Genomic DNA, 25922 nt, shown 5'->3' on the forward strand with positions numbered 1-25922 from the left:
TCGGTTTATCCCATCCACCGCAATGCCGACACCGTTAATAAAGTATGTATCGATTACGAAAACGAGGCCATGCGCGTATTCGCTGGATTATGCTTCGAAAATCCGTCGTGTCTAGACGTGTCTCAACAGCGCACTTAGGAGCGCTTGGCGGGAGTGAGGTAGACGTTAAGGGGGCCCTTCTCCCAGAGCAGGTAAATCTTCTGCTTGCCGACCCAGTCGAGGCTGTCGTCGGCAATCTTCATGTCAAAGTTGTAGAGCATGCGTGCGAGGATGATGCGCATCTCGACGTAAGCAAGGCTATAAACGCGTATACGTATTAGTAACCGTATTCCCAGTGGCCTGGCGCGTGGGAGATTACTCACTTTCTACCAATGCAGTTGCGGGGTCCGAGGTGGAAGGGTTGGAAAGCGTCCTTGTTGTCCTTAGCGAACGCCGGGTCGCCAAGCCATCTCTCGGGGTGGTAGCTCTTGGGGTCCACGAAGTTCTTCTCAGAGTAGTACATGGCCCATTGGTAGACGGAGACGGTAGTCTATGACAGGTCAGACAGAGCTTGTGATAGACGACGTGAAGATGCACTTACTCCCTCGGGAATGAACTCGTCGCAAATGGTGGCGCCTCCGGCGGGGACGACACGGGGCAGGCCGATGGGCACAGGAGGGTACATGCGGAGAGCCTCCTCCAAGCAGGCAAGGAGGTAGGGCAGGTTGCTGGAAGATACAAAGTCGATCTCGCTCTCATCCTTGAAAGCGGAGCGAACCTCGTCGGTGAGCTTCTTCATCGCGATGGGGTTCGTCAAGAGGAAGTAGGTGACGCCGGAAAGGAGGGTGGCCGTGGTCTCGGAACCACCAATGATGAGAATACTGCTGTTGGCCTTCAACTTGGGGAAAGTCATGTTCTTTTGCGGCGTTAGCTATTAAGTGAGCGTGGCAATAGAAGCGCCACTTACCCAGTCGTCCTTCTTCCTCAACAAGCCCTCAATAAGATCGGGTCGCTCGTGTCCAATGTCAATGCGGCGCTGCAGCTTGGCCGTAGTGAATTCCTCGTGCTTTTGTTGCTCGCGCTTGACGCTCTCTGGGACCAAGGCCATCATGATAGTTCCGAGGAAGGGGTAGTGGGTAATCGTCTGGAGCACGGTACCGACACGCGCCATCTGGAAAATTGCCTTCACCCAAGGGTGGTAGTCGGAGTTGTCCAAGCTGCCGAAAGCCTCGCCGAAAGCCAAGTCGCCGATGATGTCGAAGGTGGTGTAGTTGTACCAAGCGGCCAAGTCGAGAGCCTTAGCACCCTTGTCGCAATGCTCGTGGAGTCTTTGGAAGAGGAGGTCGATGTACTGCTTGATGATGGGCTGCTGGTCACGCATGCTGCGCTCGCTGAAACCGTGCGCCAGGGAGCGACGGAGGGCGGAGTGCTCCTCACGACCGGAGTTGACGATATCGGAGGGGGCGCCGGGAACGGCACGGTAGAACTTCTGCGACTTGTCCATCTCGGCACCGCCGCTAGGGCGGTGACCCATGATATCCTTCCATGCGCGGGAGTCGTGGAACGCAAGCTCGTCGGGGCCGATACGCACAACTGTGCCGTACTGTCTATGGAGGTCGAGCATATCGTAAGGCAGAGTCCCCGTGCACAGCTTGTAACAGAACGGCAGCCATGTTGCGCGCATCCAGAAGGGACCGGGGAATCTTCGGAGTGGGTGGAGGTAGAGGTTGTAGAACATGTGCCCGAAGGTGTAGAGGAAGAACTGGTTTAAGGTTTGTTAGATTACCACGATCATCGTCGGTACAGGTACCCGAGTCAACTCACCAGGCCAAATACTAGGCCGACCGTGTTGGCCAGACTAAAGGTGAGGAGCGCCATGATGCGTCTGGTGTCTTTGAAGGCCGAGATGCAACAAAAAGAGTGAAAAGGGTGTTCGAGAAAGAGCTTGAGGCCTCAGCTCCCAAACCGTCTGGTAGGGCGTTCCATCGCGCTGGTTTTATTCCTGACTTCAGACGAGAGCGAGTACGACAAGCAGCTGTCTAAGCCTTAAAGGCGGGGATTGCCCTTCTGGAGCTCCATGGGCAACAAGGCCCTCTGCTCGGGTTCTAGACGAAGTCCTATCTCTAGGTGAACATGTGCAAAGTGACACCTCCCCATCCCATGTCTCGTTCCGCCAACATTGCTTCTGCCCATTGCTCGCGCGAGCTCGACTCCACCCGCAGCGTTTCACTCGAATTACCGACGGCCAGCAAAGCGACGGCTCCCTCTCCGCGCAGTCGCGGCCCGCAGCCGGTATGAAGAGAGCGTCCATGCTTCTCTAGCAATGCCACGCTGCCCAGCATAGCACGGTGAAAGGGAGTCGGTCTCGGGTTCGCTCTCGCTCTGGATTGGTCGATACGCGCTAGACGGGATGGCTCCGCCGCTTCACTACCGAACGGCATCTGGATGACAGCTGTGGAACGAACGAATAGCCTGTCGAGGATTACGATCACCGCGGGGTTCATCGCCGTTGAGCTGGGTTTGGGAAACTGTGCCACAAGCTTGCCCTGACAGCTCATTACTCGCGTCGCGGGGGAAAAGTATGGCGGAACATTGGACGGAGGCGGGTTGACCATTGGCCCTCTCGAGTCTGCCAGCTCTGCCTGTGGCTGCGTTCAAGAACGGGTCGCAGATCACTCGTCGCGTCCCATAAAGCTGGACGAACCCCAAATTTCCGCCACACTGGCGGGACATTAGATGGCATCGACACCCCGAAAGCGACGCCGAGGTTTAAAAAAGGGGATCGACGAATTTGATGTCAACTCCGCTACGATCCAACACACCGGGGATAAGAAAACGATCTCGACGGGCGTTTAATGCTTTTCTAACTCCGCGTATCACAAACCTCATCTGCGACGCACACTTTTCCATCTCTCGGCTTGGCAGGTCGTCGAGAGGATTCACTCCTATCACAAGCACGCTGCAACAGAAACAAGAATTCGTTGACGGGGAATTTAGCCGTGTGGGGGCTCGCGTGCGCCAGGTTCGAATCCCGAGCGGCACTGATCTCGCTAATTGATCGCGTTCGATACGTGATAACAAGGGGCTGCTTAGGCAAGTCTTCGGGGTCGTCTCTGCGGATGCTGTTGCATTCAGATGCAACCAATTGATCTGCGCCATCTGTATAGCAATATTTTTCTCAAATCTTTCGATAAATCTCGTCGCGCATGTTGTGACGGTGCAGTGCAGCACCCTCGGTTTCGGATCCGCAAGCGTGAAGCCATGTGCGATGTTGCTACTCAACCGAATACGCGTATCAAGGACTTTGGGACGTGGTTATCTTCCGGTCTTTGAGACATCAACCTTCCACAACCGCAACAAACAATCGTTCGATATTTTGGCCTAGAAGTTGAGCCCGAAGGATGAAATGTCATGCTCGCGAACCTCGAACGAGATCATCGATCATTTGAACCGTCCGTCGCGACTGAAGTCAACGTGGAGCAGCCACTCGATGTGGGGCAACTGTTGGAGGTGGTACTTGGTGCAAGCAAGTACCGGGGTCGAGAACATCAAAATGACTTCATAAGCTTGTTTTTAACCCATTTTCAAGACGACTCCGCCAGAAAATTCCGGTAATTAGGATATTGACGCCGATATTTCATGTTTCCACGGTAGTATTTTTTGCATGATACAGGAAGAATTTGCGCAGTTTGTTTCACACAAAGAAGTAATACGCAGAATTGATGCCGTTAACTATGGATTCATTGCGCAGACAGGAATACCGCAACCATGCTCACGGCGTGTCTATATAGGACGTATACCAGCACCTGCCATCGGACTGAATCTTCAGCGCCTTCTTCGAAAACTAGGCCTCCTCATGCCCATTGAAATTGTAGCCTTGGGGGTGGATTCTTACAATCTCCCGCGGAACGATGTTGGAGTGGGATACCGTGCGTCGGCGTGTGTTCGAAGGCAGAATCTTTCCCCGCCATCTGATCTTCTCCTTCATCAGATAAGACCAGTATTCCCGACTAGACTGATGACAAAGTCGTTCCATTCGACCACTAATCACCAGCTCAGTCTGGATGGGTCCACCCCAAGAGAAAGGTCCGCGATTTGTTTCGTCGTAGGGAATACCATCGCAACCGTCTGTGAGCTTCTGTTGATCAATGAACCGATCGACCAGCAGCCACCTCAGAATTTTCTCATTTCCTTTCGCCGACTTGATTGCTGACTGAAAACCATTGGCTCCATTGTACGAAAGTACGGCCCCGCGACGAACGAGGTATTCGACCGATTCTTTTCGTCCGAATTCGCAAGCTGCCATCAGGGCTGAGCCAGAAGGACAACCTTCGAGGTCTATGGGGGCACCAAGCTCCAGGAGGTTTTCCATGAACAGGACTGCTCCAAGTCTAGCCCCTTTGCAGAGAGGTGCTTGACTGCCGCTGGGCACAAGATTTGCGAACTTCTGAAGCTCTTGTAGTCCGTATCTCTTCCGGAAAAGCGGATAGGCAGTCGTTAGCCAAGCCGCCTGATTCCCGGAGTATAGATGCCACGGGAAGCAGACGGAGTCTTCAAGACTTAAATTTGAGTTTAGTAGGAACGAGACAAATTTCGAGTCTCTGATCGCGTGGTGGAAAGCTGAAAGCCCTATAGAATATCCACCCTATAAGGGTCTACCCCTCGATGCATGAGGTCCGCGAACGCCACCACGTTGCCCCTTTTTGCTGTCCAGTGCGCTGGTGATTCTAAATTGTTGTTTGATGCATTGATATCAACATCCGCTTTGACCAGCGTCATCAATGTCTGTTTGCGCCAGAATTTCGCTGCCGTTATGGCTGGAGTTTCGTACCAGACATTGCGCCTTTCGAGATCTGCACCTCCTTGAATTAGATGCAAAGCAACGGCTTCGTCAGTGTTGTTGAATGGAGTGATGGCGTGATACAGCGGTGTGTTGAGCCACTTAGACTCAGCGTTGATATCAGCTCCGAACTCTAGTAATACCTGGACAGCTCCCAAGGCCCCCCAGTCTGCTGCTATGTGCAGAGGTGTCAATCCAGTTGACGCTTCAGCCTCGTTCACCAGAGAAGAAATAACTCTATCAGGATGTATAGACCAAAGTTTCCTGCATGTGGAAGTTAGTCGTTGTGCATGACAACTTAACTCAACCTTTAATACTGACCCGCAGTAGTTCTGATTATCCTTCACGTATTGGATGAGAACCCCCAATCCCTTGATGTTTCTGTTGCGCACGGCTGTTGAAACCAAGTTTGGGGTCTCTCCTAAAAACCTCCCTCCGTTTTTTGTATAGTTCTCTAGACTGGCCGGCAATACGTCCACCAATTCGGCGTCCTTGAGCACCAGGTGAATTGCTAACTCAACGGGCGTGGAGCCATTCACTGCAGTGGTCATTGAGACACTTTGCTGCAACATCCACTCAATGATCGCGATCCGTTTCTGTTTTACGGCTTGTACCAGTAGTGAGCCGCTAGCACAGTCGTTGAGATAAGTCGCGAGATCGCACCTCTTGGTATGTAAGTATTTACACATCGTCAAATCGTCCTTTTCAATTGCAATTTTGAAAGATAAGGCCAACGATCTTTTTCGACGTCGCTCGATCTCAGCATGTGTAACGCTAGAACCCGACTTGACAGTGTCAAGCAAATTCGCAAGCTCCTCATTGCTGGCTTGGCGTGCATAAAGCGCAGGCGTCATCCCGACCGAATTCTCAAACGACTTGCATCCTGCTTTGATGAGCACTCGGCAGGCCTCTATCTTGTTGCTTCTTGCAGCAAGGTGAAGGGGGGAGCTTCCATCTTTGCCACGAGCGTCGATATCGCAGCCAAGAGCGGACAAGTATTTGATATTACTGACGCGGCCCTGTGATGCTGCGAAGTGCAGCGGCGTAAAGCCTTCGTCGGACCTCACCTCAAGATCCTCCATGAGTTTGTGGTCATTGTAGAAGCATAACACGTCGGTAGACTGGCACAGGGCCCCAAGATGTAGTGCAGTGACTCCCTTGCAGAGTAGGGACATATTCTCCAAGTCGACAAAAAGACTACACTTTTTGCACCAGTCTATTCTATCGTGCCAGTCCTTTTTGGCGCCTTGTTTGATATCGTCGTAGATCTCAGTTAATACTGGTACTGCTCGACACATTGCAGCTATCAAGGCTGTGTCAAACCCGAAGTCGTCGGTCAGCGTTGGGTCAGCTCCTTTTTTGAGAATGGGTTTGACGTATCCAGAGTACCACCAGTGTTCGAAAAATTGGTAGACGGCCGCAGGTCTGTAGGGATGCTTGTCTACACGGAGATTCGGATTTGCGCCGTGATCCACGATCTTCTCAATAACCCACTCCGCACCCCACGCATTCGGCAAATGGATGAGCGCAAGCCCACTACCATCTGGAATAACCTCGTTGATGCGTGCTTTGTCGGAATGGTGGAGCAGAAGATCAAGCATTCTCTTCGCGCAATAATTTTCCTCGTCATCAGTGTCCTCTGACTTGGCGCTACACGCATGCATAAGACCGTCCAATCTTGGGGTTTTGACAAAGCTTTCCAGAGCAGACAGTCCATCGACACGTTGATGAACGCTGACTCCGTTTTGAAGCAGCAACTTGGCGTTTCTAAAGTTGTATGAATGAGCTGCCACCTGCAGTTAGAGAATGATGCCAGGAAATTCCCGAAGAGAGTCCCAATGCTGCGTCTGACGGAGGACTTCGGAAACTAAGTCTTTTAATCGAGACCAAGGTTTCGAAAGTTCCTTCAAAGTGCTGAATGGGTGCATGAGAGGAATAATTCCGGACTTCCCGAAGCAAGACTCGAAGGATTTCAAATACCCAAGCCGTATCAGATCGGTGCTTGCGTTCTCGCTAATGACCTGTCTATCATCCTTTTCAGCCAAATCTTCGCGAATGCCGGTCCATGATCTGGGCAAATGCAAGGTGCTGCTCAGTATTCGGGACATAAAGCACTCCCACGTCATCGCCTTGCTGAACTCGCTCTCGAAGCTGTCCAATATGGCTAGTTCGTCTATGATTGAGTCATTGATGCCCCTGACTCCGCTGGTTTCAAGACAGCATATCAGGTAGGATTCGAGTGGCGTGTGGCTATTGAAGCGATGTCCAGAAGACTCTGGATACAAAGCCTTCAGTCGACGGACAAGATGTAATGATGTCTGGGGGCCGAGATGATGCAAAAGAGTTTCGGTATCCTCAAAACTGAAGCTGATTCCGGATTGCAGCAGAGCATCGAAGGACGTTTCATCACCTGCCCTCACAGCGAGTGATAGTGCTGCGATTGGACTTTGAGTCATCTTCGCCGTGATTCTGGTTTGCTGGGCGAGAAGAATCGAAGCCGACCGTGCCAGCATTTTCCACAGGGATAGAGTCAGTGGAGTGTAACCATCATTGTCCATCGTCTCCATTGCTTTCTCAACGCTCTCTGTTGGCTGATACTTGAGCATGGCACGCAGTCGGAAGGGCTCAGCTATATGCAGGTGCAAAGCAGTACGTCTGTCTGGGTCCTAAAGATCGCAACGCGCACCATGATCTGCGAGTAAATGAGCTACTGCATCAAATGATTCCAACTTGCTGGTAGCGGGATTTTCCATATCATCAGTCGACCAGTCCCAACTCTGTAATGGGTCAATTCCCTTCTTGTTGGTCATTTTGACGTCACATCCTGCCTCAAGAAGCTTTTTGACGACCTCTACGTGTAGAGTCGTTATCTCTGCTCCACGGCAGCTACGCAGAGCTAGATGTAGCAGTGAATCCCCGTCGTCATTCACAATAGACGCAACTTTGAGACGTGGATCGCAAAGTATTTTTTCCAGGACCAGGGTATTTGCTACAGTGACTGCTCCTACGGCATGTTTTTCAAGCTCATCATTCGTGAGGGAAAGCTTGGTGTCAATGATCGTGGGGTTCCTGGTGAATTCGAGGTTGCAAGCAACTGCACGCTTCCATAGAACAGCGCTCATTTGATGGTATGCGGTTGATTGGTTAGAGCAACTTCCAAGGAATTCAAGAAATGCCCGAACTTCGGCCTCGTATTCCTGAAGATCGAGGTCTTCTATGTGGCGTTGCACGATAAGACTGTCAGTCTGTTCAAGACGTGCTCCCTCTCTAATGAGAGCCATCGTGACCTGAAAAGTATTCGATCTTCCGAATGCGTCGAGAGATAGCTGCACCAGGCTCATGCCAGAGAATGGATTGCAGCACTGAAGATTTAGGGGTGCCCCCTCTCGGCATAGGCACCTGATGGTATCTGCAGTGGCAATATGATCTTGTCGGTTATCTTGGACGATGGATACCCCATCCAGGGAGCCCGTTGCCCACAGGGAGTATCCGACTTGCAGGGTTTCGACCTCGCATTGCAGTGGTCGGCCCATGGGACTTTCAAGATTTACCCTGAGCCCGTGTCTCATCAAGAAGGCGCAAACCCGGGGCGGGGAAAGAGCCGCTGCCATATGCAGAGGGGTAAAGTCGGGGTCGATCATGAGCGAAACGGTTTTCTCGACACTTACTCTCGGGCTGGGTCCTGTTGCTCTGGCGAGATGAATTGCCCATGAAGTGAAGTAACAGGTTTTGGAGGGGTGGAAGAGGGAGGCCGCCAGGTCGAAGGCCGTCTCGTTCTCCCACTCTCCCCTTGCATAGTCGGGCCAATACGTAGAGGCATGCGAGTACAACGGATGAAGGCGGTTTCTGGACTGAATTTCGTCTCCTTCCGTGTCTGCCTCGATTTTGGGTTGGTGGAAATTCTGGAGCTGGATGAATTTGAGGCACTGGACTGCCAACAAAGCATACGCCCGAGGTTTTGAGACACGGATCCACTCGAATCCCAGTTGCTGCGAGGGGGCCTTCTCAAGGAATTCCAGCACTGAAAAATGAGAAAACTCCAGAGAGAGGCCATCCGTGGACTTTCGAATGAGGCTACTACAATATCGGGTAATAGACTGTTCTCGAATGATGGCCCCGGCATTAAGCGATTCCCCAGGCCCTGGAACTGACAGTATCTCTTGTAGTTGGTGGGTGGTGAGCTTTGGAGAGGCGTGAGCAATGCAATTAAGAGCTAGTTCCGTTAGGGTTTGCTTGCTCTTAGGCACTCTTCTGAGGATTCGCTCGTAGGTCTCGTCGAGGGTCGGGGGCAGCGACTTTAGGGCGTCTCGGCATTGTTGATCTGAATCGCACTCTCCAAGATGGTCCAGCTGACAGGCTACCCATCGGAACCTTCAATATGTCGTTAATCCTGAAACATAGAAGTTGAGAGCTTAGTCTCAACATAATTGAACTTACATGCCCTTGGCGCCGTTTATCAGCCCCTGGAGGATCTCTCCCTTGAGATGTAGGTTGCCTATGCGCAACCTTCTGGACCGGATTCTCTCCTCAATTTCAGCCGTGACATACTCGGTAATATCTTCCTTGTGCGCTGCAATCTCGATAGGGGTAAAGCTGCCCTCTAGTCGGCTTCGAATTTCATCCTCGTCTCTACTGAGGAGGGCAATTGAAACATCATCAGCGTCCTCCGAGATGTCAAACAGACACTCTACTACTTCGTCAGTTAATTTGCCACATTCGTCGAGGCCATCAACTACGAGATAAGTGTGATCGAACAACTCTAGTATCCTCCTCAACAACTTTTGCAGGGCCTTTCTAGTGGGTTGTTTTGGAAGGCCGTTGATGGGATGTAACTCGTCGTAGTATCGTTCAAGCATTGTATAGGCGTCTTCTTTTTGAATAGAAAGTTGATAAACTAAGGCGCCCAAGATGATCTCAATCGTGTGAGTGTCTGCTTCCTTATAATCGCAAAAGAAGAAAGCAGACGGAATAGCTTCAGTGCTTCTTTTCAGAGCTGACTCAATGATTGAGCCCGCAAGTACAGTCTTGCCCGCTCCGGGGATGCCCTTGAGCCACAACTTAGAGCCGGGTTCAGATAACCAATGCTGAAAGTCTTGGAGCTTTTGAAGCCAGATTCCGGTTCCCGACTGTCGCAGGCGTATGCTCATGTCGTAGTTCTTCTGTGGGTTGTACTTCAAGAAGAAATTCAAGACCTTAAGTCGTTCGGAGTCTTGGTGGATTCGACTAGTGATCTTCCGCGTTTCCTTGATCTCGGCCAGAATCTCTGTGGCGTGATGGCCTTCCTGGGACAAAACTCGTAGCATGGCATCCAGGGAATTGGCGGAAAGCGCTAGGTTGATGTTTTCTTTGTGTTTGGACAGATCGTCGAGCCATTCCTTCACACGGTCTTTGGTAAATGGCCACATGAGCTTCTGCTTCATCAAACTAGAAGTGGCCTCCAGCTTTTCCAGCTTCCTATTTATCTCTTTCAAAGTCTCCCTGCAGTCGTCGATATTGTGCATTCGTAGGTTTGTGTCGAAAGCATCGTCTTTCAGGACCTGTGCTGGTCGTTCGAGGCTGTTCAGGGCTCCTCCAAGGAGATTGATCTCCTGAGCGAGGTGTCGAATCTCCTCTTCTGCATTCTTGACAGATCGCCCGAACTTCACCAAGCGGGCGAAGACAATGTCGGCAAGGCCTACAAGACCCGCGATACTCGCAGCGATCGATAGAGGATCCGCCATCGCTGTTTGTGGATGAACGCGGCCTTAGGACAGCCTAGACAGAACGTGCGAGAAATGAAGAAGAGAGGGCGCACTACTCACGCACAGATTTCGGGGTAGACCTTGAACCCCCAAACTCACCTCAAGCTCTCTTCTTCAACCAGGCTGGCGTCTACACAGCCAGTCAAGCAGGACTTAAGGCGTTCTGAGGTCTTGGCTGTCAGACCTACATATGCATAATTCCCCCGCTGAACGGTTACGGCCGTCCTACCTCACTCGCTTGCCCAATTCTCCACGACATAGCGAGGGACTCCAGTCTCTTGCAGGAGAAGATATTCTGACCGCAGCTTACAGCTATTGTCAGCAAACTCACAGCTACAGTAACAGGGTCTAATTAGTTAGCTAACAATCATCGGCCGCAACGTAGGCGTTTTTGGCCGTTCAACGTTAAGTTCTGTTCAGTCTCGGCCAAAAACCTCATCTGCAGGCTTTCTTAAGAAATGACTAATCACGCATTCGTGAACTTGCTTGCGCAACACGTCATATCTGCCGGCTCGGTGAGGCTTTATCGTCCGGTAGCTTGCTGATCTAGGCTGGTTATCCACACCCTTATGCGCGTGTGAGCTGGCGCTTTTGTCGCGTCGTCGATTGAACTTTTCTGCAGGCGAATTGCGCCAGTCGCCACCTGGCTCCGGGCCGGCAGGTACACTGAAAAAGAAATTGTTCGACCGTGTTTAAGTGTTTAAGCCATCTCATTCCCGGGCATCCGTCGAGCTTCCCCACGATCCGTCCGGTCCAATGCAACCCAGCTTGATGCACCGGTTCCCGTTGCTGGCCCAGGCCGATCCTGGAGACTGAGCTGAGCAAAAAACAAGCCTTTGAGAGCACGACAACAATTAAAATAAGCCTGCATAAGTACGCCATCGGAGAAATCAATCCTCATCCTTGGTCTTATTGGATCACGGCCATCTTGAGGGTAGATGCATTTGCGCGTGGCTGGTCTAGTCAGCTGCAACTCCGGGAAAAGCCAGCGCTCGGCCTCGACGCACATCTCTAGCGGCATCTTAGTGTCTAAAGAAGCAAAACATGAGATGCACATGCAGACGTTGGAAACTTGGGATAAAGTTGAGGGGTCTTCCTCTAAGGATCAGTCCGCTCTACCCCTCTCTCTGTCACTTAAACCCCATCAACTATTATCATCTACAACACTCGATGCTATCCTGATCTAACATCTTGCGACGACTACTACATTCTCGGCGAACCGTTCAGACGAAACAGCACCTCCGGTCAGTTGAGATGCTTGACGTGACAATCGTCGGTGGCGGCATCGCTGGCCTGACCGCCGCAATCGCGCTCCGCCGCGCAGGGCACCGCGTCACTATATACGAGAAGTCGGCATTGAATAACGAGATTGGAGCGGCAATCAATGTTCAGACTAATGCTTCACGCCCTTTGGTTGCGCTCGGAATGGATCCCGTACGAGCGAGGTTCGTGCCGGCAAGAGGCAGCAAGAGACTGAAAGGGGATACTCTGGACTTAGTTCACTCGCTTGAACTTGGTGTCATCGCGGATAAGTATGGATCACCGTGGTACTTTGCGCATCGCGTCGACTTGCATCAAGAGTTGAAGCGCATGGCTACAGCGGCTGATGGCGGTCCTGCGTTGACTATCAAATTGAGGAGTGAGGTTACGAGCTACGTAAGTGTTGCGAAATGACCTGACGATGCACCTTCAATGCTTATTATCTAGGATCCCGAGAACGCTTCAATTACTCTCAGCGACGGCACAACGATCACTTCAGACCTCGTCGTGGTGGCAGACGGCATTCACAGCGCCGGCGTCGAGGCTGTTCTAGGTTCCCCGAATCCCGCATTCCCAGCTGGGCAAGACAACTTTTGTTACCGTTTTCTACTTCCCATGGAGGAAGTTCTCGGCGATCAAGAGACGGCCCCGCTGTTCGATAACGCGGGCGGCAGCGTCAGGATGTTCCTAGGAGACGGGAAGCGGATAGTGACATATCCCTGTCGAGAGTTTGTGCCCTTCACGACCAGGCTGGACACCCTTGACTGATTATGCGGTAGCGGACATGTGCTCAACTGTATTGGCATCTTCCACAATGAAGTTGGGACTTCAACCAAAGAAGGTATGTATTGCTGGGGCGGAAGTGATATCTAACTGACGTTTGATAGACTGGCACAGCCCTGTTGACAAGTCGCATCTGCTCGAGACGTTTTCCAGCTTTCACCCGAGCGTTATTGCTCTCCTGAAGTTTGTTGATGTCGTCGTTGTATCTGGCGACTTATCCGTCTGACATATAACAGCAAGGCTACCGAGGTCAAGCAATGGCCGCTGCTCTACAGAGCTCCCATACCAACATGGCGAAAGGGAAGAATGATCCTCATAGGAGACGCTGCTCACCCAATGCTCCCACGTAAGACTTGATCTCGCCGAACAAGAGTCTACCGCTTCATCACTGACCATGCAAAGACCAAGGACAGGGTGGCGCGCAAGCCATAGAAGACGGCGTAGCTATCGGCATCTGTCTAGCCAACATGTCTTCGTCCAAAGACGTACCGGAAAGGCTGGAGATGTTTGAAAGTATCAGAAGGAACAGGGCTAGTGCTGTCACCATATTTAGCAATGCAGCTCAGGATGAGGCTGAGAAGATCAGAGAGGCTGCTTCGGAATTCGTCATACCAGTTGAGAAAATTCCTAGTAAGTAGACCCCGACACAAGACTTCGGGGTCAATTTCTGACACAAAACTTTAGCAAAACCTGAGGAGTTCTACGACTTTCACTTTGATTACGACATCATCGAGGATTCTTGCCAGCATATGAGAAGGACTTACCCTGGCTTCAAACTCCCAGAAGGATTTGGCTCCGCCGCCGCCAGCAGAGCGTCTCTATGAGGCAGAACTAGGCGGGCCACCTCTAGGGACGAAATTCATTTACAATTCCTCCAAGATGCTAAACAAGTCATCCAAGTACGTAAGTAAACTACATGTCGTCACCAAAGTATACAGAACCCGCAATTACCAGCCTCGCGCAGAAACAAACCTAGCCATCCGGGCTAATACTTGGGATGTGAAGGCAAAACCTCGTCATCCCCCCACAAGTCCTGAGTCCAAGTCTGTGTCGTCGTAATATGATGCCTCTGATCCCAGCTGTCCGACATAGCGAACAGGCTGTAGTACAACCAATCATACACTCTAGTCAACGGCACATTGATCTCTCCTGCGAACCCCCCATCAGACGATACTGTCTCTTCAGCATCAGGGTCCACGGCTTGAACATCCATCGAGTGAGTGCCAGCGAACTGCCGAATGTAGATGTCTGTGTATGACATGGGCTCCTCCAACAACCATTCGAATGGCACCGTAGACATGTCAGCCACCAGGAAACAGTCTTTTCTGATTCCACTTGGGATCTGTCCGTTGTTCCTTATTTGACGGAAAATATGTCGCATGTCGGCCATTGTCGGGGTCGGTTGCTCAGGTACGGCGATGAACAACGAATTGTGCGCATCCGACAGCTCGTCCCCGCCCAGGTTTGCCCACTGATACTTCAACCCGTGAGTAGCGACCGTGTAGTAGGCTTCTTCGAACCGTGCCCAGGCGACATCATCCTTCTCTTTCTGACTCTTCGTATCGTCGTAGAAATCCTCGACATGTCCTGTCCGGAAAACGATGAATCCCCAATCTTCCATGTTTGCATCGACCATCTCCTGGAGCCAGGTAGGTCGCTGCAAGTCCTTGGCAGCTTCAAGACGGGTTCTCATATCCGCCTCGACACCCCATTCGCGCTTCATCTGCCGGTCGAGCCTGAGCTGTTGGGCACGGTTGGTAGCCGCTATGACGCCGAGAAACTCTGTGAAGCTCTCCTCCTGGTCCACCGTTTCTTTGACTTTGCCCCGGGCGTCTTCCTCCAGTTTCTCATGCTCAGGCGTCAATCTGTCGAGTGCATTGCGGGGCGGCGTTTTCATCGTTTTCTCGATGAATTCGCATTCCTCCAGCGTGAGCTCATACGGGGCGTCGTGGGCCTTTTTGATGAGTTTCTGGATGCTTCGGCCGAAAAGATTGACAGACTCTTCATTGTCTTCGTCTTTGATGGGTGCGCGGCCCATGACCTGGCGTTTCTCGTTGAAACTGAGGGCGGAAGGGTCTTCCATGGCTCGGATGTAGAGGGCGTGCGTGTCTGGTGATAGTTGCATAGTGCCGACAGCGGGATAAGCCGCCGCATCGGGCAACATCATTGAAGCGTCTGTGGACATTCCGGAACCCATTGCAGCTCTGGCCAAAGGTATAGACAATCCAGTACTGAGTGTTCTGAACGGGATGCGCAAAAGATTTGGGATCCGATACATTGCAAAGGATAATGGAAAGAATCTTGCTGGAGGTTGGCAGACGGGGGAGTTTTAATGCCTTTAACTTGGACGCACGATAGCTTAACCGAGGTGGACCTGTTGGTTAGGCAGCCGTGGCCTTGGCTGTTGGTTGTGTTGGTGATTTTGAACCAACAACCCTGCAAGTCAAAAACCTCTAGCACGAATGCAGTGAAGCAATTTCGCTTGGGCTTTATTCATTGGGGCGCTTTCCGTTCTCAACACTGTTCCAACCTGAGTGTAGGTTCGGTACCGTATACGCCCGTATCATTTTTACAAGCCATCGGTGCGGGCGACCAACGAGACGATGGCGGTGTGTCGATTTCAGGCATCATCTGGATACCATTAAAGTTTCTGAGTCATAGATCAACTTTTACCAACGGGTGGTTGGAAGTTTGTGCTGTATTGTATAGCTCCGGAGTGCACCGCATCATATTCGGCCTCATCGCTCGGCCCGGCCCCACTGGTGTGCCGGCGATCGCCGGAAGGTGAAAGTTGAGGCAGTTATCGTGGAGAAAACGCGCCTGCACATCGAATGTTCCCTCGGACCTTCTTGTAGGACAACGTAACGAGCGGAAGAAAGTACCTACCTACCTTCCCCCACGGCAGTTTCCTTCTTCAATAAAACCACCTCAAGAGAAGGCGCGTCCTTCCCATGGTTTAGAAGGTGTTTCCTTGGCAGGCTTTCCGACTCCATGTTTCTGACGCTCCAACGTCCAACCTTTCGATTGTACACCGTCCACTTCTCTTGAACCATTGCTCCAACGTCGGCCCAACCACAACCGCATATCACAAACTCTCTACCAATTTATTCTTTACCATATCAGACCGTTGGCCGTATCGTGCAGCAGTATTCACCTCTCCACACACCATCGCACCTTGCCCGGGGCACTCGATCACGCATCGTCAACCATTTCCCCAACATGGCGAGCCCAGACAACTACCATCAGTCTCCATGGGGTGCCAACGGGACGGCATTCGGAACGCATCCCCTCATTGTGGGCGACACCGCCCTCGAGTTCTGGCTGTCGTTCCTGGCATTCTCCGTCATCTTCTTCATCATTCCAATCTTGCTCTGGTGCGCGTACGTTCGCCTACGAAACAACACCCGCATCAAGAATGACGAACTATGTGGCAAGGAAGACTCTTGTCACAGCACCCATCTCCGAGCGATGGACCTTTGGATGCTCTTCGCCTTTATCGTCCTCGGCCCCGTGGTGGTAGCCGCTGCGATTATTTCCGTCATCATTGTCATCCCACACCGGCTGTTCACGGGTCTCACGCGAAGAGGTAACATCAAGGCAAGATTTTACAGGCAGAGGGAGAGACTTTCTGCTAACTATACCCAGGGTGATGCGCACCGTATTCAATGTACGGCGCACGCTGCTCACGGGGTTTGTGGACATAGTTGCAGCCACGTTGGGCATACTCAAGGAATTGACCTAAACGTGTTTGTGGCGCCGGGCGTCAAAAAGCAGCCAGACGACAAGTAAACGGAACGCAACACGGACAGGCGAGACAAGGTACTGGACAGAATAGTCTTTCAAGTAGTCCTACAGCTACACCTCGAGCATCACCCTTCAGGGGAATAAACTCGTTGCACAGCTCTTTCATGTGCAGCATGCAACAGTTCCTTCTCGCGTTTATGCCGTCTCCTCATTTCCCTCGCCTCAAATGGCAAGTGTTCTTCGTAAAGTGCTTCCCTGGCCTCTTTCTGGTCGATATAGAACCCGGCAAGGAGCAAGAAGTAACAGCCGATGGGTATCAACATCCTCCACAGCATCCACGAGGTCGTCGGTTCCGTGACGTACCACAGCACCGTCGCAATCGGTATAAAACACAGACTCAGACTTGCGACGAGTGCCATGGCCGTCCCCGGTTCTGACCCGATAATATTCCTCGACCCCATCGCAACGTGGAAGGCCTTGAGCTCTGCATGCCATTTGAAATCCCGGTCATGCGCCGCCTCCATCTCGGATAGCTTGGCCAGGTATGCTTCCACGGCGTACACCACCCTCGAATGCCTCTCCTCAAACGGTGTCTCCGCCTCTGCCGCCTCAGCAAACAGAGTCTCGAGCTCGTTCCTAGCTTGCTCGACTAGTGCAGCATGCCGTCGGTCATCCAGGGGGTCTTTCGTTGGGCTTGGTGGTGGGAGCGTCATGTCACCAACAACAGTTGGGCCATCCCCAAAGAAGCTTCCGTCGATGAAATCCGGAAACCTCTCAATAAAGTCATCCTCAGCTTCGTCGTCCGCATAATCCTCCACGTCGCTTTCCGTATCTTCAGTAATCTCATCCAAGAGTCTGGACTCAAATCGGTACGAGCCCCCGTCGGCTCCCTCACTCGCAAACATCTCACAGATCCTCACAAGCGCGCCAACACACTTCGCCCCCAGTTTCCTCCTCCTCCTCCCCCTCTCCTTCTTCTCATAAACCCTCCCAATGGTATCAATACACCTCTCCACAACCCTGAATCTCTCAGTGTTGCCCTCCCCGCCAACAATCGCCTTCTCAGCGCTCTCCTTCGCCATCACCCTCAACTCATCAATCGCCCCCTCAACCCTCTCCATCCTCTCCTCCAACCCCCCCTCGGTCTCGCTCTCCGTCGCGCTCCCAGGTTCCTCATCCAACCTCCCCAGCTCCTCGTCCAACCTCTCCGGCACCCTCGGAAACGACGACGAAAAGTTCATCTGCGGCGGCGGGTGGAACGGGCTCGGCGCCGTATTCGGCCTCTTCATCCCAGGCGACACCACCGACAGCGGGCTCGGCGCCGCGTTCAGCACGCTCACGCTCGACCGCCGCTGGATCTCCCGCCACCCCTCCACCATCTTCTTCATGAAGTCCGCCTGCTCCGGCATCAGCTTGACCACGTCGTCCGCCGCGCCCTGCAGGAAATCGGGCGTCAGCACCGGACACGTCGAGCTGCGCCGGAACGGCGGCGGCACCACCACCGACCGCGCCGTCCCGGGCCGGCTGCTGCTGGTGCACTCCGCCTCGTCGTCGCTGGCGTACGCATGATGCCCCGCCCCGCGCGCATAGTCAATCCTAGCAAACTTGCGCGTGCTCGTGCTAGCGGGAAAGGGCTTCAGCAGCGGCGGAAACTCCTCGGGCACCTCGTCGTCTTCGTCGAAGAAGCTGTCCTGCGACGACTTGCGCGACGACATGGGCGTCGCCAGGGTCCTCTGGTCGTCGTCCTCTTCCTCCTCGCTGTCGTCGTAGTCCCTCTCCTCATCGTCGTCCGTCGAGGACATGAAATCGCCCAGCTCGTCGGAGAGGCTGCGCGGGGGGAACTGAGGGGCGGGGGATCCCTGGCGGGGGCTGCGTGGGTGATCCCTCATGATGATGTGCGTTGGCTGCTGTGTTGTGTTGGTCGCACTGCGTTATGTCGTGTAATCGTTAAAAGTCGTCGTGAAAATAATTGGTCCGTTAAGAAGCGACAAAAGAAAAGATGCAAAAAAGTCCCGCTAAGTGTGAAAAGTAAGGATGCAGGTTGGGATGAGGGATGGAGAATGGGTTTAAAGTCGTCGTCCTTTCGTCTTTACACCTCCTGAATCTCGCAAAGGGCTGGGCCGGGACGGATGAGGAGAGCAAGCGCAAGAGCAGCGCGGGGTGAGTGGTGAGGTTGTGCAAGGGTCCTGGGACTCCTCCTCGCGAAGCGGTGAGAGAGGGTCAAGGGGGCGGCTCAAGGTGAAAAGGCCGCAAACTCGGCTTTTGCGTGTACACACACCCCTTGCTGCTTCGCACTGACTTGACAGATAAATCCGAATGATGGAAGACGCAAGGGAAAAGATCTGCGCTTCAAGCCGAAGGAGAGATCCTTTGTAAAAACTCCCCGCCGAAAGGACGGAACGAAAGAAATTCCAAAATAATAGAGACGAAACTGCGACCTTTGTGCGCGCAGCGTTGAGAAGTATATCGGAGAAGCGTCGCGGGACCTGCAGGAAAGGAAGCGCGTGTTTCCGATCGGCGGTCAAGTTAAACTTCGGTGAGGGGGACTTTGCAACCACACAATAGCAGCAGCGGCATCAGCAGCAGTCACGAGCAGCAGCAAGCAGACTGTAGCAGTGACAAGAGGCGAAGAAAAAGGCACGGACGGGGCGCTCGCTGGATACATACAGCACGCAGCACATCAAAAGGAGGGGACGAAGTATCCCCCGGCCAGGGTCTTATGTCTGGCGAACGAACCATGGGCCCTGGACCTTTGGGGCAGAGGGGCAGGGCCGCATGCCAGCCCAAGGGAGGGGAAGCGAGAGACAAGAGGGAGAAAACGGGTTAGTTCCTGCGCACGACGATGGCGCGAACTGCCACGAGGGGAAGCGCCGATGGATGGATTGGTCTGGTCTGCTGCTATCTGCCTGTTCGTGTGTGTGGATTCTTCAAAGTTCGAGTTGCAGTGCAGCAGCACCGGCGGCGGCGAACATCGTTGGTCTTGCGCGGTGTTGGGTCTTCAGCTGGGCCTGGGCTGGATCTCTCTCTCTCTCCCTTTTTTTGCGTCTCGCGTGAGCATGACCCTGGTCGCGAGTGAGCCTTTTCCCTCTCGGGCGTCCCGCCATGGATTGTTCTGAATAAAGTCGATTTTCACTTCGCAGATGCAGAGAGGAGGGGGGTTCGAGGCAAGCCGTGCCCTTCACATCGATTCGTCATGGAAATGAAAGAGAACGAGTACTCGTCTGATGTTGTTTGCTGTTGTCTATTCTGAAGCTCATGTTGATTCCGTCTTCCGTGTCGTACATATCTCTCAAACGCCTAAGCCAGCGCCCCAGTGGTATCATTTTGGAATGCAATTTTTCTCTTTCCGTATCCATAAAATGTGCAGATTGCCACGTCAGTTGTTCCCTGCAATTGCAGTCCAACGCCGCAGCCGCCGTGCTATCCCCACACACCGCTTCCAGTGTCGCTCCAAATGGGGGCGGGCCCCATCGCTTCAGCGGCTTTTTTCTGCTCCCAGCCACCGGATGAACCATCCGCGCCCGCGCCCTCGCCCGTCCGCCGCCGCGACGGTGACGGGCAGATGTCAGACACACAGTTGACAGAACGCCGCCGGCTCCAAGTCTCCAGACACGAGCCGCCGTCAGCCCTTAGCTGTAACTGTACTGGATCCCGAGTCCGACCTTGGGATCCTCCACAGAGCCGCCGCTCATGCGCATCCGCTTCAGCGTCTCTTGCGCGTTAGGCGCACCCCCACTGAACTTGCGCTTGTCTGCTGTCGTGTGACCCTTGGTGATGCCGGGGAACAGCTTCGCCTGAAGTCGTGCGCTCTTCTCCGCCGGCGCCGGGGTGCCATCGCGTGAGCCTACCGAAGACGCCACCTCGAAGCTCTCCCGAGGATCGCGACGGAGCATTTCAGAGGCGGCTTGGCTAGCTTGGCTCTCTGAGACATCCTCATCGTCCTCGCCCGTCGGGAGAGGCTTGCGGAAGCTGCGTGACGCATTTCGTGACGCCTGTGACAAGTTTGCGACTGACTCTAACGCCTGGCGAGCGAGCTCCTCGTTGTCATCCGCAGAGATGGTGCTCTCGCGGCTCTTGCGGGTAGGCTCGCGCACAGCTGGCGGCGGCGTGCCAGGGATGATTTGAGCCCTGGTGTAGCTGTGCCGCGGCTCGCTCTGGGGCACGAGGTTGACCGATGGCAACAGGCCAGACTGCTCGTGCCGCTGAGGGCGGGAAAGCGGCGTCGTAGGTAGAGATGATAGCGACTGGGCGTTTCGGGTGTGCTTGGGAGGCATGCGGGGCGCGGGTCTGACCGTGGTGGTAGGTGTCGACGGCGCGCTGTTGTTGTCCTGGCTGAGTGCCTGCAGCAGAGCCGCAATGGGCTCGGGGCCATGGTCCCGATCGACCCGTGCATCGCGGTGCGCAGATCGCGGGGTCTGCTTGGGGGTAGCGCGGTGAGCCTGCTGCGGAGTTGAGACGGACGTCTGGTGCTGCGGCTGCTGTCTGGGCGTCATGGCACCGTGGAAGATGCCACCTGGGCTGCACAGCATGTGAAAATGCTCCCGGTTCTCCCGAATGCGGTTCAGCATCATGTCGCGCTCCTCCGTCAAGCTCACAATCTCCTCTTCCTTCTGGGAGATGACCTTCTTCGCCATCTTGACTCGTCGGGATAGGGCCTCGTTCTCGACGATGGACTCCTCGTACCACATCTTCATCTGCAGGTACTTCATCTGTGCCGATTCGGAAGCGGCGCTGAGCTCACGTACGGCCTGCCGCGAGTACTCGGCGGTCCTAAGGGCCTCGATCTCTCGGCGGGTCATCTCGTGCTCGACGGCAGCCCGCTTCGCATCTTCGTCAGCCTGAAGGCTAAGTAGGTTGTATTGTAGCTTGTGATGGGCCGCCTCCATCTTCAACTTGGCATGCTCGGCGATGCAGGTCTGCATCATGGCTCGTAGTTCATCGGCGGTAGCATCGAGGACCTGCTTCGGGGCCGGGGGAACGTATTCAGATCCAAGACCGCCGTCTCGGCGGACGGTCGTGTTGAAGCCGGTAGCAGGCGGGGAGAAGAGGGCAGAGCGCTGGGAGCCGCCGTAGGTAGCTTGCAGAACTCCGTTGCCAGCATGTGCGACGACCTGGGAGGAGGGAGGCGGTGTCAAAGAAGACGGGATGACGGCGGCGGAGCTCATTCGGTCGTCGTTGACTTCAGTCTTGAAGGATTGATTTGGGTCCATGGGAGAGGCGGGGACTTCAGTCGACGGGAGGGTAACTTGGGACGAATTCACAGCGAGGATATCGTTGTCTTGAGGCGTCGTGGGCTCGTCGGCAACGGACCTGGTGTCGGTCGGGGTGCCGTTGGGCAGCTGGGCACCAGCGTCGGACGCAGCCATCTTGGATCGTGACGCAGCAAGCGACGAATGAGCGGCAGACCAGCGTCGAAGGGGTAGAAATGTATCGAATTGTATGGTCGAGATTGATCGAAAAGCTGCGACTCTCCTTTGTGAGTGTCAATTCGAAAGTCGACGCGGGCGGGGGCGGAGAAATGTCGCGTTGAGCGCAACACCACGTCAGCGATGGAACCAGGGCGGAGAGAAAATAATAGAGGCGACCGGCGGTAAATGCTGATGCAGGCTGGATGGAGACGATGAGTGCCGGACGCAGCGATCGATATAAAGGATGAGGGTGGCAGGGGGAAAGGGGGAAACGAGGTCAAAGATGTTCTATCGCATGCTTGAGCCTTTGTCCGCACGGGTGGTGGTGGTGCTGTGCGTTGTGTATGGTGCGTGTGGTGTGTGGTGTGTGGTGGTGGGAAAGGTGGATGGCCGACGGGGACGGTGATGGTTGTCGGGCGGTTGCTGTGGGAGCAAATGAAATGGGCGATCAGCACAAGCAGCCAGCACTGGCACCAGCAGTGACTGTGAATTGACGGGGAACCAGCAGCGGCGGCTGGGCTGGGGACGGGGGAAAATCCACGGAAAAAAGAGGCTGGCGGTGGACGTGAGTGGGTGTTTCCAGCCGAAGCTAAGCCCAAAGCAGAGCTCCCGCGACCCTCGGTGAGGAGCATTGGCCAAGTCTGAGTACCGGGATCGTGTCATTGGCTGCTTCACCGAAGCGAGAGTTGTGCTTCTTTGTCTTCATATTTTGTGCTAATTGTGCTAACCATCTCACCGAAGCCCCCAGAGGCTGGGAACAGGAAGCTGATTGCAGTCCGTCGCGACCTCCAACCTCCAGACGCCTCAATAGGCATGATGCATACAATCGCTAATCTTAACTAAGCCTTGAGGTATCCGAGAATAATCTCCTTGAACTGGTCATACCCGTCAACGAAGGGGACGTGACCCGCGTTCTTGATCACCTTGAGCTCAATCTTGTTGTCCTTGCCCGCTGCCCTGAATCCCCCCTCCACCTTCTGCCGCATCTCCTTCATGGCTTCGGGCAGGTTGGCGTCCTTGTCGCCAACAACCAGCAGCGCCTCGTCAACACCGGCTCCGACCTTGCCAAACAGCGGCCGGATGTCGAAGCTGTCGCTCCGCAGCGCGTGACAGCACGTCGCGAACCCGTCCACGCTGGTCTGGTTCATGATGCCGCGCACCCGGTCCGCCTCGTCGGGGTTCGCCTTGACCCATTCCTGGCCGAACCACCGGTCTATCGTGCCCTCAACTTGCTCCTGCATGTTGCCGGCCTCCCGCGCCTGCTGAGCCCGCGGTGCGAACAGATCATCCACACCGGCGTTCTTGGGAGATGCCGCGATGGTGTCGCAGATGGCCACCTTGTGCACGATGCCGGGGTACTTGTTCACAAAGTAGAAGCTGGTCGCGGCACCCATTGAGACTCCAATCCAGGCAAAGACCTTCTCAATCTTGAGAGCCTGCAGCAGGTGGTAGACATCATCGGCAATTGACTCAAAGGTCGTGTCGAGGTTCTTGGGGGCTGAGGACTGGCCGTGGCCCGGCTGGTCAAAGCGAAGCGTGCGGAAGCCGTTCTCTGCGAGGAACTTGGCGACGTGGTCCCAGACCCGGAACGGCGCCGACAGCGAGTTCGCCAGCAGCACAAGGGGCTCGTCGCCTTGGCTAGACAAGTGGTACGAGAGAATTCGCCCGTCCGGAAGGTTGACTTGCTGCGTGGTGACCATCGTGATGTTGTCTTCGTTTATCGGATGCCGGCTTCCGGGTGGTCAAGTTGGATTCCTTCGAATGGGTTTGGGGACTCTTAAGTACCAATGAGCAGACAATGGGTCGAAAGAATGAAAGGCGGTAAGTTTCACGAGCGGTCAGACGTTTGTAGTTGATGAATGGGGAGAAGTTGCAACTTGAATGGCCTTTAAGACCTTCACGTCATTCGTCATGTGACGTCGCGGGGTCAAGCTCCGGTAATTGGCGATGGCAGGAGCTTAGGAACTTCCGAACGTGGTGGGGGAGGAGCTCCCGTCCCTGCAGCAGTCACACAGCTTCCTGGATGGAACCCCTTCGTAAAACAGAGCGCTTGCAAGTGCATTGAAACCAACAGTACTTTGAGTACAATGCGACATCGCGTCAGAACAAATACTTCAAGTGTTGTCTTGAGCAAAAGACTGCTGCGCAAACATGACATGAGAGGGAGCTTCCAGGAAGGGAAGGTGGGGTACCTATGCACGGGCATCATATACACACCTTGCATCAATTTTCCCATCGAATTCGATTGGTCAAGGTGCCAGAGTGGTTAATGGGCTGCCCTGCTATCAGTTCTCTGATGTCAGGTTAGGCAGTGGCTTCGGTCGCGCAGGTTCGAATCCTGTCCTTGACGTTCTCTTTTGCTTTTTATCTGTGCTACTAATGCGTGGCTGTTCTCTTAAACACTTTTTTTTTGTTTTTGCTTGCAATTCCCGTTCTTTCCTGCATTACTTGACAGGGTTTGAGGACCTTGCTTGTGGGATTGAATCTGTAGCTAGGCTGAGGAGAATCGCAGATGAGTGTGGCATTCAGCCGGATTTGTAGGAGATCTATGAGAACGTCAAATAATCGCATGTTACTCGCTGTAAGCCATGATGGTTCATGCAGAACCTCATTCCGATCATAGCTGCAGACATTAGCATACCCTCAGCCCAGTTCCAGAAATCCGCACCTACCAGCTTCAGTCCGGATGTCCACGCAAGTCTTGTCCCATTCAACAGTGCTCGACTCTTCTTCGGTCGTCCTTGCAGTTTCCGAAAAGCCATTCTCACATGCCTCGAGTCAACCGGCTTCCTCGCCCCTTCCGGTTCCGAAAACAAACCCCCTTGCCGCTTCTGCACTCTCTCGGTGCCGACTTGGCCATCAAGATACGCCAGCTCCTGGCCCTGCACTTTCAACGCTTCGGCGGTGAGACTCTGCACCATCTCAGAAGTCAAGAAACCCAGGATGTCCATGACATCGTCGTTGGGCTTGTTCTCCGCGATGACGCCTAGCCCGCACCACTCCCTGAAGCGCTTCGCTTTGCGGTAGGTGAGCGATGCGTGGCGGTACTCAGACCAAGTGGCGTACTCGGCCACAGTCATGTCCCTTGTTCGCTCGTCGTTCCTCCGAAGCTTCTCCAGCGCGGCCTCGCTGCTGGTGATGTCGGTGATGTCCTCCGGCGCCTCTGCGACCTGCTCCGAGAAGAACGAAGACACATCCCACGGGAGGGAGACGGTAGGAAACTTGCCTTTGGCTGCGGGTGCCTCGTCAGTTGGTGCGGCTTCTTCCATGTCTGCTTCATCGACGAAGCCCTCCTTGTCGTCCGAGTCTTTGACAGTCTTGCGGATGGCTTTCCAGGTAAGAAAGGTGCGCAGGCGTTCTACGCGGGCGGTGTCGTGGCGGAACTGGAAGATCAGGTCGTTGTTGGAGAAGACGCGGGAGCCGCGGCGGCTGGCGAGGTCGTTTGCGGTCTTCAGCTGTGAAGCTGTTAGGTGTGGATAGGGGACGGGTGGATGAGCTATACCATGTGGACGACCTGATCGAGGATGACATCTTCGATGAGCTTGATGGTTTGTATTGAGACATCTTGCGTTTCTCCAGCGATATACATCATCTAGAGGTGAAGCAGATGAGTCGAGGCATGATGAAAGATGGGCAAGCTGATAGGCTATCAGGGAAACAGACGAATTATTGTACGAGTGAAAGGCAGGAAACAAGTATTGAAAGGGGAATTCAACATGACGGAAAGTTTTCAGTCGGCGTACCTGCTGAATTTCTTGCTTGAATTTGGCCTCCATCATGAAAGCCCATAAGACATCGGAATTCGGGGTGTCAAAATCAAACCGCAATAACATGCAGCAACAAGAGAGGGCGAGGCAGATCTTCACAAGCAACGAATAAAATAGTGACTGCATATGAAAGCGCCCCAATAGACAAATCATCTGTAGTATTTCAGGAGCATTATAACAGTTGCTGGTATTGTAAAGTCCATGTTAGGCATTTTATAGCGGTGTTTTACTGCGTATAAGTGCGAAGGAGCTTATTTGCACTGTATGAGTCGAGGGTGCTTGGAGCTGTTGATGAATGGGGGAGTTGGAGAGGAAATTCGTTGTCCTAACGGCGCGGGGACAGGCCTACTTCGATAAAATACAGCGGCAGAAGCTCGGCCCAGCTGGGGAAATAACCCTT

The 25922-nt window shown here is 53.8% G+C and overlaps 9 protein-coding genes across 9 annotated transcripts; 2 read left to right on the forward strand and 7 right to left on the reverse strand.

Annotated features, from left to right (window-relative positions):
- Positions 1–134: 134 nt before the first annotated feature.
- GCG54_00007245 (Isotrichodermin C-15 hydroxylase) lies at positions 135–1965 on the reverse strand (the record flags this gene model as incomplete). The annotated part of the gene is made up of 6 exons (XM_045407229.1): positions 135–297; positions 363–529; positions 581–895; positions 947–1741; positions 1804–1864; positions 1946–1965. 6 exons carry the CDS (start codon positions 1963–1965, stop codon positions 135–137), a joined length of 1521 nt encoding a protein of 506 aa, XP_045266150.1.
- A 2131-nt stretch (positions 1966–4096) lies between these two features.
- GCG54_00007246 (uncharacterized protein) lies at positions 4097–10539 on the reverse strand (the record flags this gene model as incomplete). Its single annotated transcript, XM_045407230.1, has 5 exons — positions 4097–4450; positions 4624–6605; positions 6672–7478; positions 7506–9190; positions 9257–10539. Coding segments are annotated over 5 exons (6111 nt in total), but the record flags the coding sequence as incomplete, so codon positions are not given.
- A 1257-nt stretch (positions 10540–11796) lies between these two features.
- On the forward strand, positions 11797–13427 carry GCG54_00007247 (6-hydroxynicotinate 3-monooxygenase; the record flags this gene model as incomplete). The annotated part of the gene is made up of 7 exons (XM_045407231.1): positions 11797–12216; positions 12268–12548; positions 12600–12661; positions 12708–12786; positions 12840–12949; positions 13006–13233; positions 13288–13427. Coding segments are annotated over 7 exons (1320 nt in total), but the record flags the coding sequence as incomplete, so codon positions are not given.
- A 161-nt stretch (positions 13428–13588) lies between these two features.
- On the reverse strand, positions 13589–14767 carry GCG54_00007248 (uncharacterized protein; the record flags this gene model as incomplete). The annotated part of the gene is made up of 1 exon (XM_045407232.1): positions 13589–14767. The coding sequence occupies one exon, from the start codon at positions 14765–14767 to the stop codon at positions 13589–13591; it is 1179 nt and encodes a 392-aa protein (XP_045266153.1).
- Positions 14768–15822: 1055 nt separating this feature from the next.
- GCG54_00007249 (uncharacterized protein) lies at positions 15823–16345 on the forward strand (the record flags this gene model as incomplete). The annotated part of the gene is made up of 2 exons (XM_045407233.1): positions 15823–16189; positions 16314–16345. The coding sequence occupies 2 exons, from the start codon at positions 15823–15825 to the stop codon at positions 16343–16345; spliced, it is 399 nt and encodes a 132-aa protein (XP_045266154.1).
- A 127-nt stretch (positions 16346–16472) lies between these two features.
- On the reverse strand, positions 16473–18236 carry GCG54_00007250 (uncharacterized protein; the record flags this gene model as incomplete). The annotated part of the gene is made up of 1 exon (XM_045407234.1): positions 16473–18236. The coding sequence occupies one exon, from the start codon at positions 18234–18236 to the stop codon at positions 16473–16475; it is 1764 nt and encodes a 587-aa protein (XP_045266155.1).
- Positions 18237–19976: 1740 nt separating this feature from the next.
- Positions 19977–21713, reverse strand: GCG54_00007251 (uncharacterized protein; the record flags this gene model as incomplete). The annotated part of the gene is made up of 1 exon (XM_045407235.1): positions 19977–21713. The coding sequence occupies one exon, from the start codon at positions 21711–21713 to the stop codon at positions 19977–19979; it is 1737 nt and encodes a 578-aa protein (XP_045266156.1).
- Positions 21714–22594: 881 nt separating this feature from the next.
- GCG54_00007252 (uncharacterized protein) lies at positions 22595–23455 on the reverse strand (the record flags this gene model as incomplete). The annotated part of the gene is made up of 1 exon (XM_045407236.1): positions 22595–23455. The coding sequence occupies one exon, from the start codon at positions 23453–23455 to the stop codon at positions 22595–22597; it is 861 nt and encodes a 286-aa protein (XP_045266157.1).
- An 846-nt stretch (positions 23456–24301) lies between these two features.
- On the reverse strand, positions 24302–25531 carry GCG54_00007253 (SAGA complex subunit spt3; the record flags this gene model as incomplete). The annotated part of the gene is made up of 2 exons (XM_045407237.1): positions 24302–25393; positions 25499–25531. 2 exons carry the CDS (start codon positions 25529–25531, stop codon positions 24302–24304), a joined length of 1125 nt encoding a protein of 374 aa, XP_045266158.1.
- Positions 25532–25922: the final 391 nt, after the last annotated feature.

Source organism: Colletotrichum gloeosporioides (assembly GCF_011800055.1).
Source record: "Colletotrichum gloeosporioides strain Lc1 chromosome Unknown consensus_32, whole genome shotgun sequence".
NCBI lineage: Eukaryota > Fungi > Ascomycota > Sordariomycetes > Glomerellales > Glomerellaceae > Colletotrichum > Colletotrichum gloeosporioides.